At 38.3% G+C, this 12,450-nt stretch overlaps 1 protein-coding gene across 13 annotated transcripts in view; it reads right to left on the bottom strand.

The window, feature by feature from the left end:
• The window catches only part of IRAG2 (inositol 1,4,5-triphosphate receptor associated 2), a 110,032-nt gene that overhangs the window by 57,557 nt on the left and 40,025 nt on the right, over nucleotides 1-12,450 (bottom strand). For all 13 annotated transcript variants that reach the window (XM_055572106.1, XM_055572154.1, XM_055572088.1 and 10 more), the window contains 3 exons: nucleotides 11,038-11,172; nucleotides 9,318-9,419; nucleotides 8,151-8,314 (listed from right to left, as the gene is read on the bottom strand). In XM_055572106.1, coding sequence (XP_055428081.1) covers nucleotides 8,151-8,314; nucleotides 9,318-9,419; nucleotides 11,038-11,172 — 401 coding nt within the window. The remainder of the gene's footprint in view (nucleotides 1-8,150; nucleotides 8,315-9,317; nucleotides 9,420-11,037; nucleotides 11,173-12,450) is intronic.

Here is a 12,450-nt window from a genome sequence, read left to right as displayed (position 1 = left end):
GTTGATTTTTCTATATGGCATGTGATAAGGTTCATCTTTATTCTTTTATGTGTGGATATCCAGTTTCATTTGTTGACTATCCATTCCCCATTGTGTATTCTTGGCACCCTACTTGAAGATTAGTTGATTATATACATGAGGGTTTATTTCACTACAATCTACTTTATTTCACTGGTCTGTAGCTTTGTAATATATTTTGAAATCATCATGTGTGATACCTGCAGCTTTGTTCTTTTTCAAGACTGTTTTGGTCTTTTGTAGTTCTATATGAATATTAGGAATTTTCTTTGATGAGGGTGATAGAGGAGAGTGAAAATCCTGGCTTAAAACTCAACTTTCAAAAAATTAAGACCATGGCATCCAGCCCCATCACTTCATGGAAAATAGAAGGGGGGAAAGTGGAAACAGTGACAGATTTTATTTCCTTGGATTCCAGAGTCACTATGGATGGTGACTGTAGCCATGAAATTAAGACACTTGCTCCTTGGAAGAAAAGCTATGACAAATAGATACCATATTAAAAAGCAGAGACATCACTTTGCCAACAAGGGTACATCTAGCCAAAGCTATGGTTTTTCCCTTAGTCATGTACAAATGTGAGAGTTGGACCATAAAGAAGGCTGAGTGCCAAAAAACTGATGTTTTAGAATTGTGGTGCTGAAGAAGACTCTTGAGAGTCCCTTGAACTTCAAGATAAAACCAGTCAATCCTAAAGGAAATCAACTCTGAGTATTCATTGTAAGGACTAATGCTGAAGCTGAAGCTCCCATACTTTGACCACCTGATGTGAAGAGCCAACTAACTAGAAAAGGAAGGATTAAAGGCAAAAGGAGGAGGCAGTAGAGGATGACAGAGTTAGATACCATCATTGATTGAATTGACATGATTTTAAGCAAACTCCGGGAGATAGGGAAGGATAGGGAAATCTGACATGCTGTAGTCCATGGAGTCACAAAGAGTCAGACACAACTTAGTGACTGAATAAAAACAAATTACTATAAAAAATGCCATTTGAATTTTAACAGAGACTGCACTGAATCTGTAAATTGCTTTGGGTAGTATGAACATCTTCACAATATTGTCTTCCAATTCATAAACACAAGATGTCTTTCCATTAATTTACATCTTTATTTCAGCACTGTCTCATAGTTTTAGTGTATAGATCTTTATCTCCTTAAAGTTTATTCTTATCTTATTCTTTTGATACTACTTTAAATAGGATTGTTTTCTCAGTTTCCTTTTCAGATAATTTATTATTAGTGTATAGAAATGCAACTGACTTATGTATGTTGATTTTGTATGTTGCATCTTTGTTGAATTTGTTTATTAGCTCTAACTGCTTTTTGTGGAGTCTTTAGGATTTTCTATATATAGATCATGTCATCTGCAGAAATGATTTACTTCTTTCTTTCCAGTGCTAAGGCCTTCTATTTCTTTTCCTTGCCTAATGGCTCAGGCCAGGACTGTATCTATATATCTACCATTACTAGTGAATTTTATACTTTAGTGTACTTTTAATCACTGTTTAAAGGCTTCCAAGGTGGCACAGTGGTAAAGAATCTGCCTACAATGCAGGAGACATGGGTCTGATTCCTGGATTGGGAAGATCCCCTGATGAAGGAAATGGCAACCCACTCTAGTATTCCTGCCTAGAAAATTCCAAGGAAAAAGGAGCCTTATGGGCTATAGTCCATTTCATTTCAACTTCAATAACTCCCTTTAGCATTTCTTATAATGCAAGCCTAGTGGTAATGAACTCCCTTAGCTTTTGTTTGTATAGGGAAATATATCACCATTTTTGAGGGATAGTTTTGCTGGGTATAGTGCCCTTGTTTGGTAGTTCTTTCCTTTCAATACTTCAAATATATCATCCCACTCCTTTCTGACCTGCAAGATTTCTGCTGAGAAATCCATTGATAGTCTTATGAGTGCTCCCTTTTATCTGACAAAACCTTCCCCTTGCTGCTTTCAAAATTCTCTCTTTGACTTTTAACACTTTGATTATAGCATATCTCAGTGTGGATTTTTTTGGGTTCATCTTACTTGAAATCCTTTAGGCCTCGGGGTCCTTCCCAGATTTTGGAAGTTTTTAACCATTATTTCCTTGAATAACCTTTCTATCCCTTTTCTTCTCTCTTCTCCTTCTGGGACTCCATAATACAGATGTTGGTCTACTCAATGATGTCCATTAAGTTTTTTCACTCTTTTTTTTTTTTTTTTTTTTTTTACTCTTCTGACTAAATTTCCAAAGACCTCTCTTCAAGTTCACTAATCTTTTATTCTGCTTGATCTAGTCTGCTATTGAACTCCTCTGATAAAATTTTATGTATTTTTCTCCTCCAGTACTTCTGTTTGTCACTGGTTTGTGTTTTTTTTTTGTTAATAGCCTCACTTTGTGTCACTTTGTTCATGCATTGCTCTCCCATCCTCATTGAATATCTTTATGACAGTTATTTTGAAATCTCTGTGAGGTAAATATTTTATCTCTGTTTCATTAGGTGCAGTTTTGGGAAATTTATTTTGTTCTTATATTTGAAACATATTTCCCTATGTCTTAATTTTTCTTGACTCTTTGTGTATAGTTTTACTATACCCAGCAAAACTATCCCTCAAAAATGGTGATATATTTCCCCATACAAGAGTCTTTGGTTCTTCACAAAAAGAACCACCTCTTCCAGTATCCACAGACTGGCCTTTTACAGGAAAAATTCCTTACCAGTCACTTTGAGCAAAGATTCTAAGAATCCCTCAGAATCTTTATGTTAGCTCAACCCACCATTTTTGTTCTTAGTGGAACCTAAGTATCTAGAGTATGAGATTTCCATCATTGCTGATACAGGCATGATAGAAGCCAATCTTGCAGGCAACCCCCAGAAAACCTGCAATGTTGTATGTATGATCCAACCCTTTCCTTCCCTAGGGAGAAGCTGTGATCAGGAATTTTTCATCTGCTTATTCTATGCTGGCCAGGGGTAGGGACTATGATGAATGATTGTGTGCTAAAACAAACCGCTTGCTTTGTTTTCAGTGTCCCCCAAGTGTCCCCCAGTCCATCTGCATTCTGACACAGATGAAACAGAAGCTACTATTCTGGGCAGTCTTCAGCAAATTTGGAATGTTGGGCAACAACAGTCCAACTCCTTCCCTATCTAGAAAGAAATTCAAAGCTGGAGGGTTCCTTCTGATCATATGACACTATGCCAGGAGCAGGAATTATGGTGAAAGGGTATTTAGAATTTTTCTACCAGCATTGATGTGGCTCATTTCATGGTTACCCAGGGTACAAGAGCCTCTTAAGTAGCTGCTGGACTTCTCACAAAAGGAATTTGTTTATGTGTTACTGTTGAGTCAGTGTATCTATTGGAAGAAGGAGGATCCATTACTTTCTATTCCACCTTCTTGCTGGTATCACCTCATCTGCTTTTTAAGACATCCATTTTATCTACTTTTATCTTTTCCAGGAATAGTCTAAGCTCTCAAAAGAGTATCCATTATCTTTCCAGGGAAAGTAAAAGGAATGTGAAGATCAACAGAAATCCATACTTAATAATACTGAAGTTTTTCATGACTTATGTGTACTTACACCTATAAATCTTATTTACAATAACATTTATTTACTTTGATATTATAAATATGAAGCACAGCAGCCTTAGAAATGCTTTAACAAATTAGATAGTATCATTTAGCAGATGAATATCAATTAAAGGTATTCAACAGAAACTTTGAAGATTTTTCTTATATAGAGATTTTCATTATCATGTTAAGAGGTTAGGTGTGTGTGTATTTAAATTCAACAACTCTTCTTGTTATCATGTCCTAATGCTAAATCTTGACTTTTTAGTCTTACCAAGTCTGAGTCTCCCCCAGATCTTACCATCTAGTGCCCCATTTACAAAGTTTTCAGAACAAAAACACTTAAGTCAAGGATGACTCTTGCATTCCCACATCTAATTTACTAGTATGTCAGATCTGATCTATCCTTAGAACACAGTTTGAATCCAACCATTTCTTATCACCTTCACAACCATCACCCTGGCTCACATTATACCCCTCACCTGGACTATTACAATGGCACCTAACACAATAGCTTTTTTGACCATGACTCAGGAAATGTTTTATATTTCACTCAAGCACACACACATGCACCCGGCTGAAACAAAAATTTTATTAAATAGTACTTACTCTTACTGTCTGCAAAGTATTCTGATGTTTTGTGTTTATTTCTTTAAAGGGTCATAATCCAGTAAATTGATTTCAAGATATCTAATTGGTGATCTGTTATTGAAAAAAGCTCTTCTCACCTGTCTGTTTTCACTTTTGCCCTCTATAGACAATTCTCTACCTGACAGCCAGAATGAATGTCCAAAACATAAGTCATATTATTTCTCTGCTTATAATCGTCAATGGCTTCCCATCTACTCAAAATAAAACCCCAATTCCTAAATGTGATCTGCAAGGCTGAGGACCTGACCTCTGCTTATTTTTCCTACCTCATTGCCTACCACTCCCCAGCACTCACCCCACCCCTGCCATGCTGACCCCTTGCTGCTATTCAAACATACCAAGCTCATTACAGCCCCAGGTCCTTTCCACTGACTATTTCCTCTGCCTAGAATACTCCCCAAATCATCACATATCTCACTTTCTCACTTCATTTATCTATTTAACTTACTATTCCTCAGACAGACCTTTCCTGACCATTCTTTCTAAAATTAGGTCCTTATGCCCCTGGTCAGTCTTGGTCTTCTTATCCTGTTTTAATTCTCTTCATATCACCTACTGTTCCCTGGAATTGTACTATATAATTACATGTTTGTTCATTATCTGTGTCCCTTAATAGATGTTAGTTTTATGGAGGTAAAGATTTCCGTCTTATTTTCTATAATTCCCTAGCATTTAGAGGGGGGAAAAGTCCAGCAAAGAAGTGGCACTTGGATGTACAAAAGCATTTGCAAATGATCACATGCTTTTCTCACCAAGCCCTCTAAGGGTCTTTCTTTTTTTTTTCTTCCACTGTTTCTTGTTGCCTTACTCAACTCTTTCCAATCCTCAGCACTGGAACTATTTATCTTGCACCTGAATGAAAGCCTTCTCCTCAGCAAACAATTAACTTCTAAAAGCTTGCTTTTAATAAATGTTTCCTACTTCATCTAAACATAGAAGTCTCTCTCACTCCCACAAAAGACTTCACTCATGTCCTTATTCACAGTTAAGACCTATAGCCAAATCATTTTGTGTGTAGCCACTTTGTAGTTTTGTGTCTTTTAAATTATGTTTAGAAGGCAGGAGCTAAGCCATCTTTACATTGATGAGTATTATTTTGCCCAATGCTGCTGCTAAGTCACGTCAGTTGTGTCCGAATCTGTGCGACCCCATAGACGGCAGCCCACCAGGCTCCTGTCCCTGGGGTTCCCCAGGCAAGAATACTGGAGTGGGTTGCCATTTCCTTCTCCAGTGCATGAAAGTGAAAAGTGAAAGTGAAGTCGCTCAGTCATGTCCGACTCTTCACGACCCCATGGACTGTAGCCTGCCAGGCTTCTCCGTCCATGGGATTTCCTAGGCAAGAACACTGGAGTGGGTTGCCATTGCATTCTCCTGCCCAATGCTAGGTTGAGAAAAATACTATTATATTATGGTCAGTCATAACCGACTCTTTGCAGCCCCATGGACTGTTGCCTGCCAGGTTCCTCTGTCCATGGGATTCTCCAAGCAAGAATACTGGAGTGGGTTTACCACTTCCTACTCCAGGGGGTCTTCCCAACCCAGGGATCAAACCTGTGTCTCTTAAGTCTCCTGCATTGGCAGGCAGATTCTTTACCACTAGTGCCACCTGAGAAACCCTAATATTATATTAGATTTTAACAACTAGATGGTGGGGGGTTGATAGTTGAAAGAACATAGGTTTGAAGTGGACCATATCTAGGCCTGATCCCAGCTGTCACTTAACTCCACCAAGATGACGTCTCTGGAGATAAACATATGTCAAATTTTTAGCACTACATGGAACACAGTGAGCTTTTGACAAATCACACATACTGTGATTTAACTGGGCTGTTTTATGTGTCTAAGAGGATCACAGAGAATATTCACTTACTCCAAGATGACTCTAGTGCAGGCCTCTCTCAAAATAGTTCTTCTTTGCTAAACAGAAGAATTTCAACGCTCCCTTTTGTGGAGATGGTATCTGTGTAAGGAAACTGTATATCTACTTAACCCACGCCTTTACCACTATGGGGAAGTCTGGGCACCTGGCTTCTTAGGGAAAGCAAAAGATCATCTTTTTGATAGTTCCTCCTGGTATTAACCTCTCTTTTATATCTAGTTTCCTTATTTGGGGGCAATAAAATCGTTTCTTCTTGCTATTCTCTTTAAGCAACTATGCTAAGTATATTTTTTTCTTTTCACTTCAGTTCAGTTGCAGTCATGTCTGATCCTTTGCAACCCCATAGACTACAGCATGCCAGGCTTCCCTGTCCATCACCAACTCCCAGAGCTTGCTCAAACTCAAGTCCATCGAGTCAATGACTTGATGATTTTTTTCTTTTAATTTATTCTAATTTCAACTACACCCACATTCATTTATCAAGTCAAAAAGCATTTAAGTGAATGCTCAGTAAAGTATCAGCAGCTATATAAATAGTGATTAACAAAAGATTTAATCCCCATCCTTGTTTAGTATTTAGTATGTTTAGTTTACAAAGTGCACAAATTTCAAGAGTTTTCCAAAAAAAGCATAAGAATTAAGGTAAGAGGAAGGATAAGATTGTAAGTCATTTTATATTAAGAGTCTTCTATTCCCTATGACTTCTTTTATTTGAAATTTAATTGACTAGGGCCCAATGCAAAGCATTGTATACTGAGTTGGAACATAAAGCCCAGTGGGATAGGAGTCAACAGATCCAGCAGCAAGTCCTTCCAATAATAGAGCTATTCATTTGTTGTTGTTGTTGTTGTTCTTGTTGTTGTTGTTCAGTCTCTCAGTCATGTCTGACTCTTTGTGACCCCAGGGACTGCAGCATGCCAGGCTTCCCTGTCCTTCACCATCTCCTGGAGCTTGCTCACACTCATGTCCATTGAGTTGGTGATGCCATCAAATCAATCTCATCCTCTGCTGTCCCCTTCTACTCCTGCATTCTGTCTTTCCCAGCATCAGGGTCTTGTCTAATGAGTCAGCTCTTCACAACAAGTGGCCAAAAGATTGGAGCTTCAGCTTCAGCATCAATCCTTCCAATGAATATTCAGATTGATTTCCTTTAGGATTGATTGGTTTGTTCTCCTTGCAGTCCAAGGGACTCTCAAGAATCTTCTCCAACACCACAGTTTAAAAGCATCAATTCTTCAGTGCTCAGCCTTCTTTATGGTCCAACTCTCACATCTGTACATGACTCCTGGAAAAACCATAGCTTTGACTATATAGACCTTTGTTGGCAAAGTAATATCTCTGCTTTTTAATATGTTCTCTAGGTTTGTCATAGCTTTTCTTCCAAGGAGCAAGTGTCTTAATTTTATGGCTACAGTCACCATCTGCAGTGATTTCAAACCCAAGAAAATAAAGTCTGTCACTCTTTCCATTGTTTTCCCATCTATTTGCCATGAAGTGATGAGACCAGATGCCATGATCTTAGTTTTTTGAATGTTGAGTTCTAGCCAGCATTTTCCACTCTCCTCTTTCACCTTCATCAAGAGGCTCCTTAGTTCCTCCTCACTTTCTGCCATAAAGGTGGTGTCATCTGCATATCTGAGGTGACAGAGCTATCCATGTTTTCCATTAATAACTCAAAACTTGATCAATTCAGTTTATATTCTTTTGCTTCAGTCCTCTGTAAAATTATGCAGCTTTGTGGAATGATCTCTAATGCCCCTTCTGGTTAAAAGAATTCTATATTCTGATTCCAAACTCCTTCTCTAGGAAAAATAACTCATTGTTTGGGTTTCCATAGATTTCAAGCTTACTACTTGCAATTTTGAATATATAGGTCAATCTCACACTATTTCACAATTCAGAATTGTCAAACAAAATGGTCCCCCTGAAAAATTGTCACCTGAAATCAATGTATACAACTTGAAAAAAAGTAAACTGAATGCCATGGCAAATTACAAACATGTTATATACATAAAGTAGGGGTCTCTTATACATAAAGGATCATCACCTGGAAAGAAATTCTTTTCTGAAATAAAAATATTCCAGCCTGAATCTCTTCAAAATGTCTATCAATTTGGCAAACTCTTTATCAAGGGATTCTTTATGGTTTCTCAAGTTGTTCAGCATTAAGATGCAAAGATTTAGCTTCTCCTCCATGATATATCTGAATTCCTATAAGAAGAATCACAAAACAAGTTCCACTGTTCCAATGTTAAATATAAAGAAATAACAGGCAATAGAACATGCTCTGGACATTCCAACACCAGCAGCATTCACTGTTATTGAACTCTAAGATTCTAATTGAACAGATGTGAATTCTCAGTTGCCTAAAGATGGATGATGCTGTGGACTAATGATCCCAATTTAACAAGTACATATTGGGTACATACAGTGTGCCTAAAATTGAGCTTTGTTCTCTTTTTCTTAAGATAATTGGCCATTTCATCAATAATCACAGTAGCTTTATTAATAGAATAGAATGGGACTAGGAAATGCAGTAAAATCAGTACTTGTTGATTACCATATTCAAAACCATATTAAAAACCTTTAAAAAAGGTAAGATTGACAAAAGGGCTGATATTAACACTCCAGAGTTTTCAACATTTACTTCTTGCTTTAGCTTAACTTAGGGGGCTGATAGATGTTAGGAAGTTGTAAAGTACAGATAGTAAGTTATGGATAAATTTAAGAGATTTCTTTTTATATGCTTCCAGTCTAACAAAACTTGGGAATAGCTACCTAAAATGTTTCCACATTCTGCTAACTTCTGGTATAATAAAACTGTCAAAGTCTCAAAAATAAGATTCTTCTGCACAATAATCATTCTATCAGAGAGAATTTTGAAAAGCCAAGGAAAAATTCAAGCTTAGACCAGCCAGTTCTCACAAGGATTCAAATAAAATACACTATTAATTTACATCTTATTTATTGTTTGTCTCTCCAATGCATAGCCCATATCCTCACACTCACTCACACTTTTCATATCACACTCTTACTCTCACCCATATACACAACCTCATGCACGCCCCCAGACGCAAACTCTACACACATTGTCAGAATGAGAAGGCATAACACTGCAATGAAATCTTAGAAATGATACTGTGTATAATAAGTGCTACTTGGGTTTAGAATGTAGAAGATAAACCAGGAAAATCACAAAATTCAGAACACTTACAGTAAGCTTGTTCTCCCACTTTTCTTTCACAGTAATCTCTGGATTAGTTACCCATTGTAGAAAATGATCAATTAGTGCTTCAACTTCAGAAACATCTTCATGCTGAAAAAGAATTCCATACCTTCAAATAGGAATTCAGTGAAAGGCATATAAAAAGAAGTAATTTAGACAAGGTTTAATATAGGTGATTTAGAAAGCCATCAGAGAGAATTCCTTGTTATCTAATGCCACCCAGTGACTTTCCTTTATCCCAGGATGTTGCCATGCGAAGATGCTAACTCTCTACTCTACATATGCTGAATAAATCAGTTAAAACTATTTTCCAGAACAACACCTACCCATTTTATTCCCCTCTCAAATAGAAGGAAGCAAGCATTTTCATGGATATTTTTTCATTCATTAAATTAAATATTATCTACTTAGACTAGGCAGTGACAGATTTTATTTTCTTGGGCTCCAAAATCACTACAGACAGTGACTGCAGCCATGAAATTAAAAGACGCTTGCTACTTGGAAGAAAAGCTACGACAAACCTAGACAAACCTAGATAGCATATTAAAAAGCAGAGATACCACTTTGCAGACAAAGGTCCATATAGCCAAAGCTATGGTTTTTCCAGTAGTCATGTACAGATGTGAGAGTTGGAGCATAAAGAATGCTGAGCACCAAAGAACTGATGTTTTCAAATCATGGTTCTGGAGAAGACTCTTGAGAGTCCCTTGGACTGCAAGGAGATCAAACTAGTAAATCCCAAAGGAAATCAACCCTGAATATTCATTGGAAGGACTGATGCTGAAGCTCCAATACTTTGGCCACCTGCACAAAGTCAACTCATTGGAAAAGACTGTGATGCTGGGAAAGATTAAAGGCAGGAGGAGAAGGGAGCGACAGAGGATGAGATGGTTGGATGGCATCACCGACTTAACAGACATGTGTTTGAGCAAGCTCTGGGAAACAGTGAAGGACGGGGAAGCCTGGCATGCTGCAGGCTATGGTTCAGACATGATTTAGTGACTAAACAACAACAACAATGTGCTAGACACTGCGAAAGGAACTGGAAATACCTACATGAAAATGGTGCTCTCAGCCTTCTCTGATCATCTAGGATTCCCAGTCAAAAATCGAGATAGAGAGAGACTTTCCTGGTAATCCAGTGGTTAAGAACTTTTCTTCCAATGCAGGTGACAGGGGTTCAATCCCTAGTCAAGGAACTGAGATCCCACGTGCTACAAAGCATGTGCACCACAACGCTTGAGCCCTCTTGCCACAACTACACAGCCCACGTGCTCTGGAACCCACGTACCACAACTAGTGAGAAGCCCGTGTGCCACAACGAACGATCCCTTGTGCCACAACTAAGCCCCAACACCCAAAAATAAATGAAGAAATGTTTTTTAAAAATTAAAGTGGAAAAAGAAGTACTAGTCATTAGCTAGAAGGAGTTTAATAGTCTTCAGCCCTCTGATACTAAAGATTAACTTGTAGGGAATATAAGCTCAAGCAATCTATACCTAATGGTCAGCCTGTTAGTCCTGATTGACCCAGAATTAGAAGATGGACATTAGGAAGATTTGAGAAAAATCTTTTCATTTCATAGTAGGATATATTTTGTTCTCAACACATAGATACACCCGTGCTCAGCAAACAGGCTGTAGGTCAGTTATCTGTAGATCTTGCTGGCCAGTGAAACAGCATACAATATGCAGATGTTATACAATACCAGATTCTGAAGCATAGCTGTGAACTCCACTCCCTTTTGTTCAAGTTCTCTCAGTAACAGCAGTATTTCTTCATCCATTATCATGTCCAGAGATGACAAGCTGATTAAATTGCACTGCCACTCAGTTTCATTGTTCTGAAACAATTACCAAAATGTCCACAACCTTGTCATCCTAATAAAGAATATTCATTATTTTTATTTTATGAAAATGATGCCCATGGGTCAGTGTAATGATCCCCATCAAACACTCTAAATTATCTTATGAAATCCTCCTGCGTGCATGCTAAGTCACTCAATCGTGTCTGACTCTTTATGGCCCCATGGACTGTAGCCAGCCAGGCTCCTCTATCCATGGGATTCTCCAGGCAAGAATACTGGAGTGGGTTGCCATGCTCTCCTCCAGGGGATCTTCCTGACCCAGGGATTGAGACCATATCTCTTACATCACCTGCATTGGCAGCCAGGTTCTCTACCAATAGCGCCACCTGGAACTACTTCTATACCTCCCTCCAAACTGCTCATTTCCTCTCTTGGATGCCTTCAGCTTAACATTTACTCATTCATAAAGGACACTCATATATCTAATAGATAACATTTACATTCACATGATATAAACTTCTACAGCTCTAATTTTATGAAAAGAAGGAACAGGCAAGAAGTTCTCAGAAAAAGAAAACTGCTGGTCACGGGAGGGTGCATTCAACAAATCCCACTGAAAACAGACGGGCGTCTTTGTCTCTCTTCCACTCATAGAAGATGCTCTCAGATGATGTTTCACAAAGCAAGTTTCTCATACTTCTCTCCAAGTCTCTGCATCCTCTCATACTTTAGATACATGACAACAGCACATTTAACTTCCTCCTTGCTGTCAGTTGGAAAAAAGTGATTGGGCTCTTATTCCAGATTCCAATTAGAAGGCAAAAACTTCCTAATCCAATAGTGAGATAAACTTCAGCAGCAGAATGTCGCCAGCTGTTTAACCCCTGTTCAGAATTATAAAACTTTACAGGCTGGCATCTTGGCATCACTATTATCTCAGAGGACAGGGGATAAAAACACATCGCTGTGGTAGATTAGCCACCATGTCATTCAGTCTGGCAGTTTGGCTTGGTTTCAAAAGCACACTAAAAAAAAATGATGCGTCTTTGCAACAGAATGTCAGGAAAGCACAGTCCTCAGCAGAATGTTCAAGACTGCCTGAGAATGCCTTAGGTGAAGCAACATATGTCGCCCTGCATCCTTGGCAGGAGATATTCAAATGGCACTTGCCCCAAGGACATTCTCTCCTTTCAAGGTCATAGCACAGCTCTCAACAGGAGGACATTCTGGACAAATCTATCATCTACCCAACATGGGAAGACCATCAAAGTAGTGAAAGAAAGCAATCTGCCAGAAAACATTTCCTAGCATTCC

Source organism: Bubalus kerabau, chromosome 1, assembly GCF_029407905.1.
Source record: "Bubalus kerabau isolate K-KA32 ecotype Philippines breed swamp buffalo chromosome 1, PCC_UOA_SB_1v2, whole genome shotgun sequence".
Taxonomy (NCBI): domain Eukaryota; kingdom Metazoa; phylum Chordata; class Mammalia; order Artiodactyla; family Bovidae; genus Bubalus; species Bubalus kerabau.
This window is presented reverse-complemented; position numbering and strand designations above follow the sequence as displayed.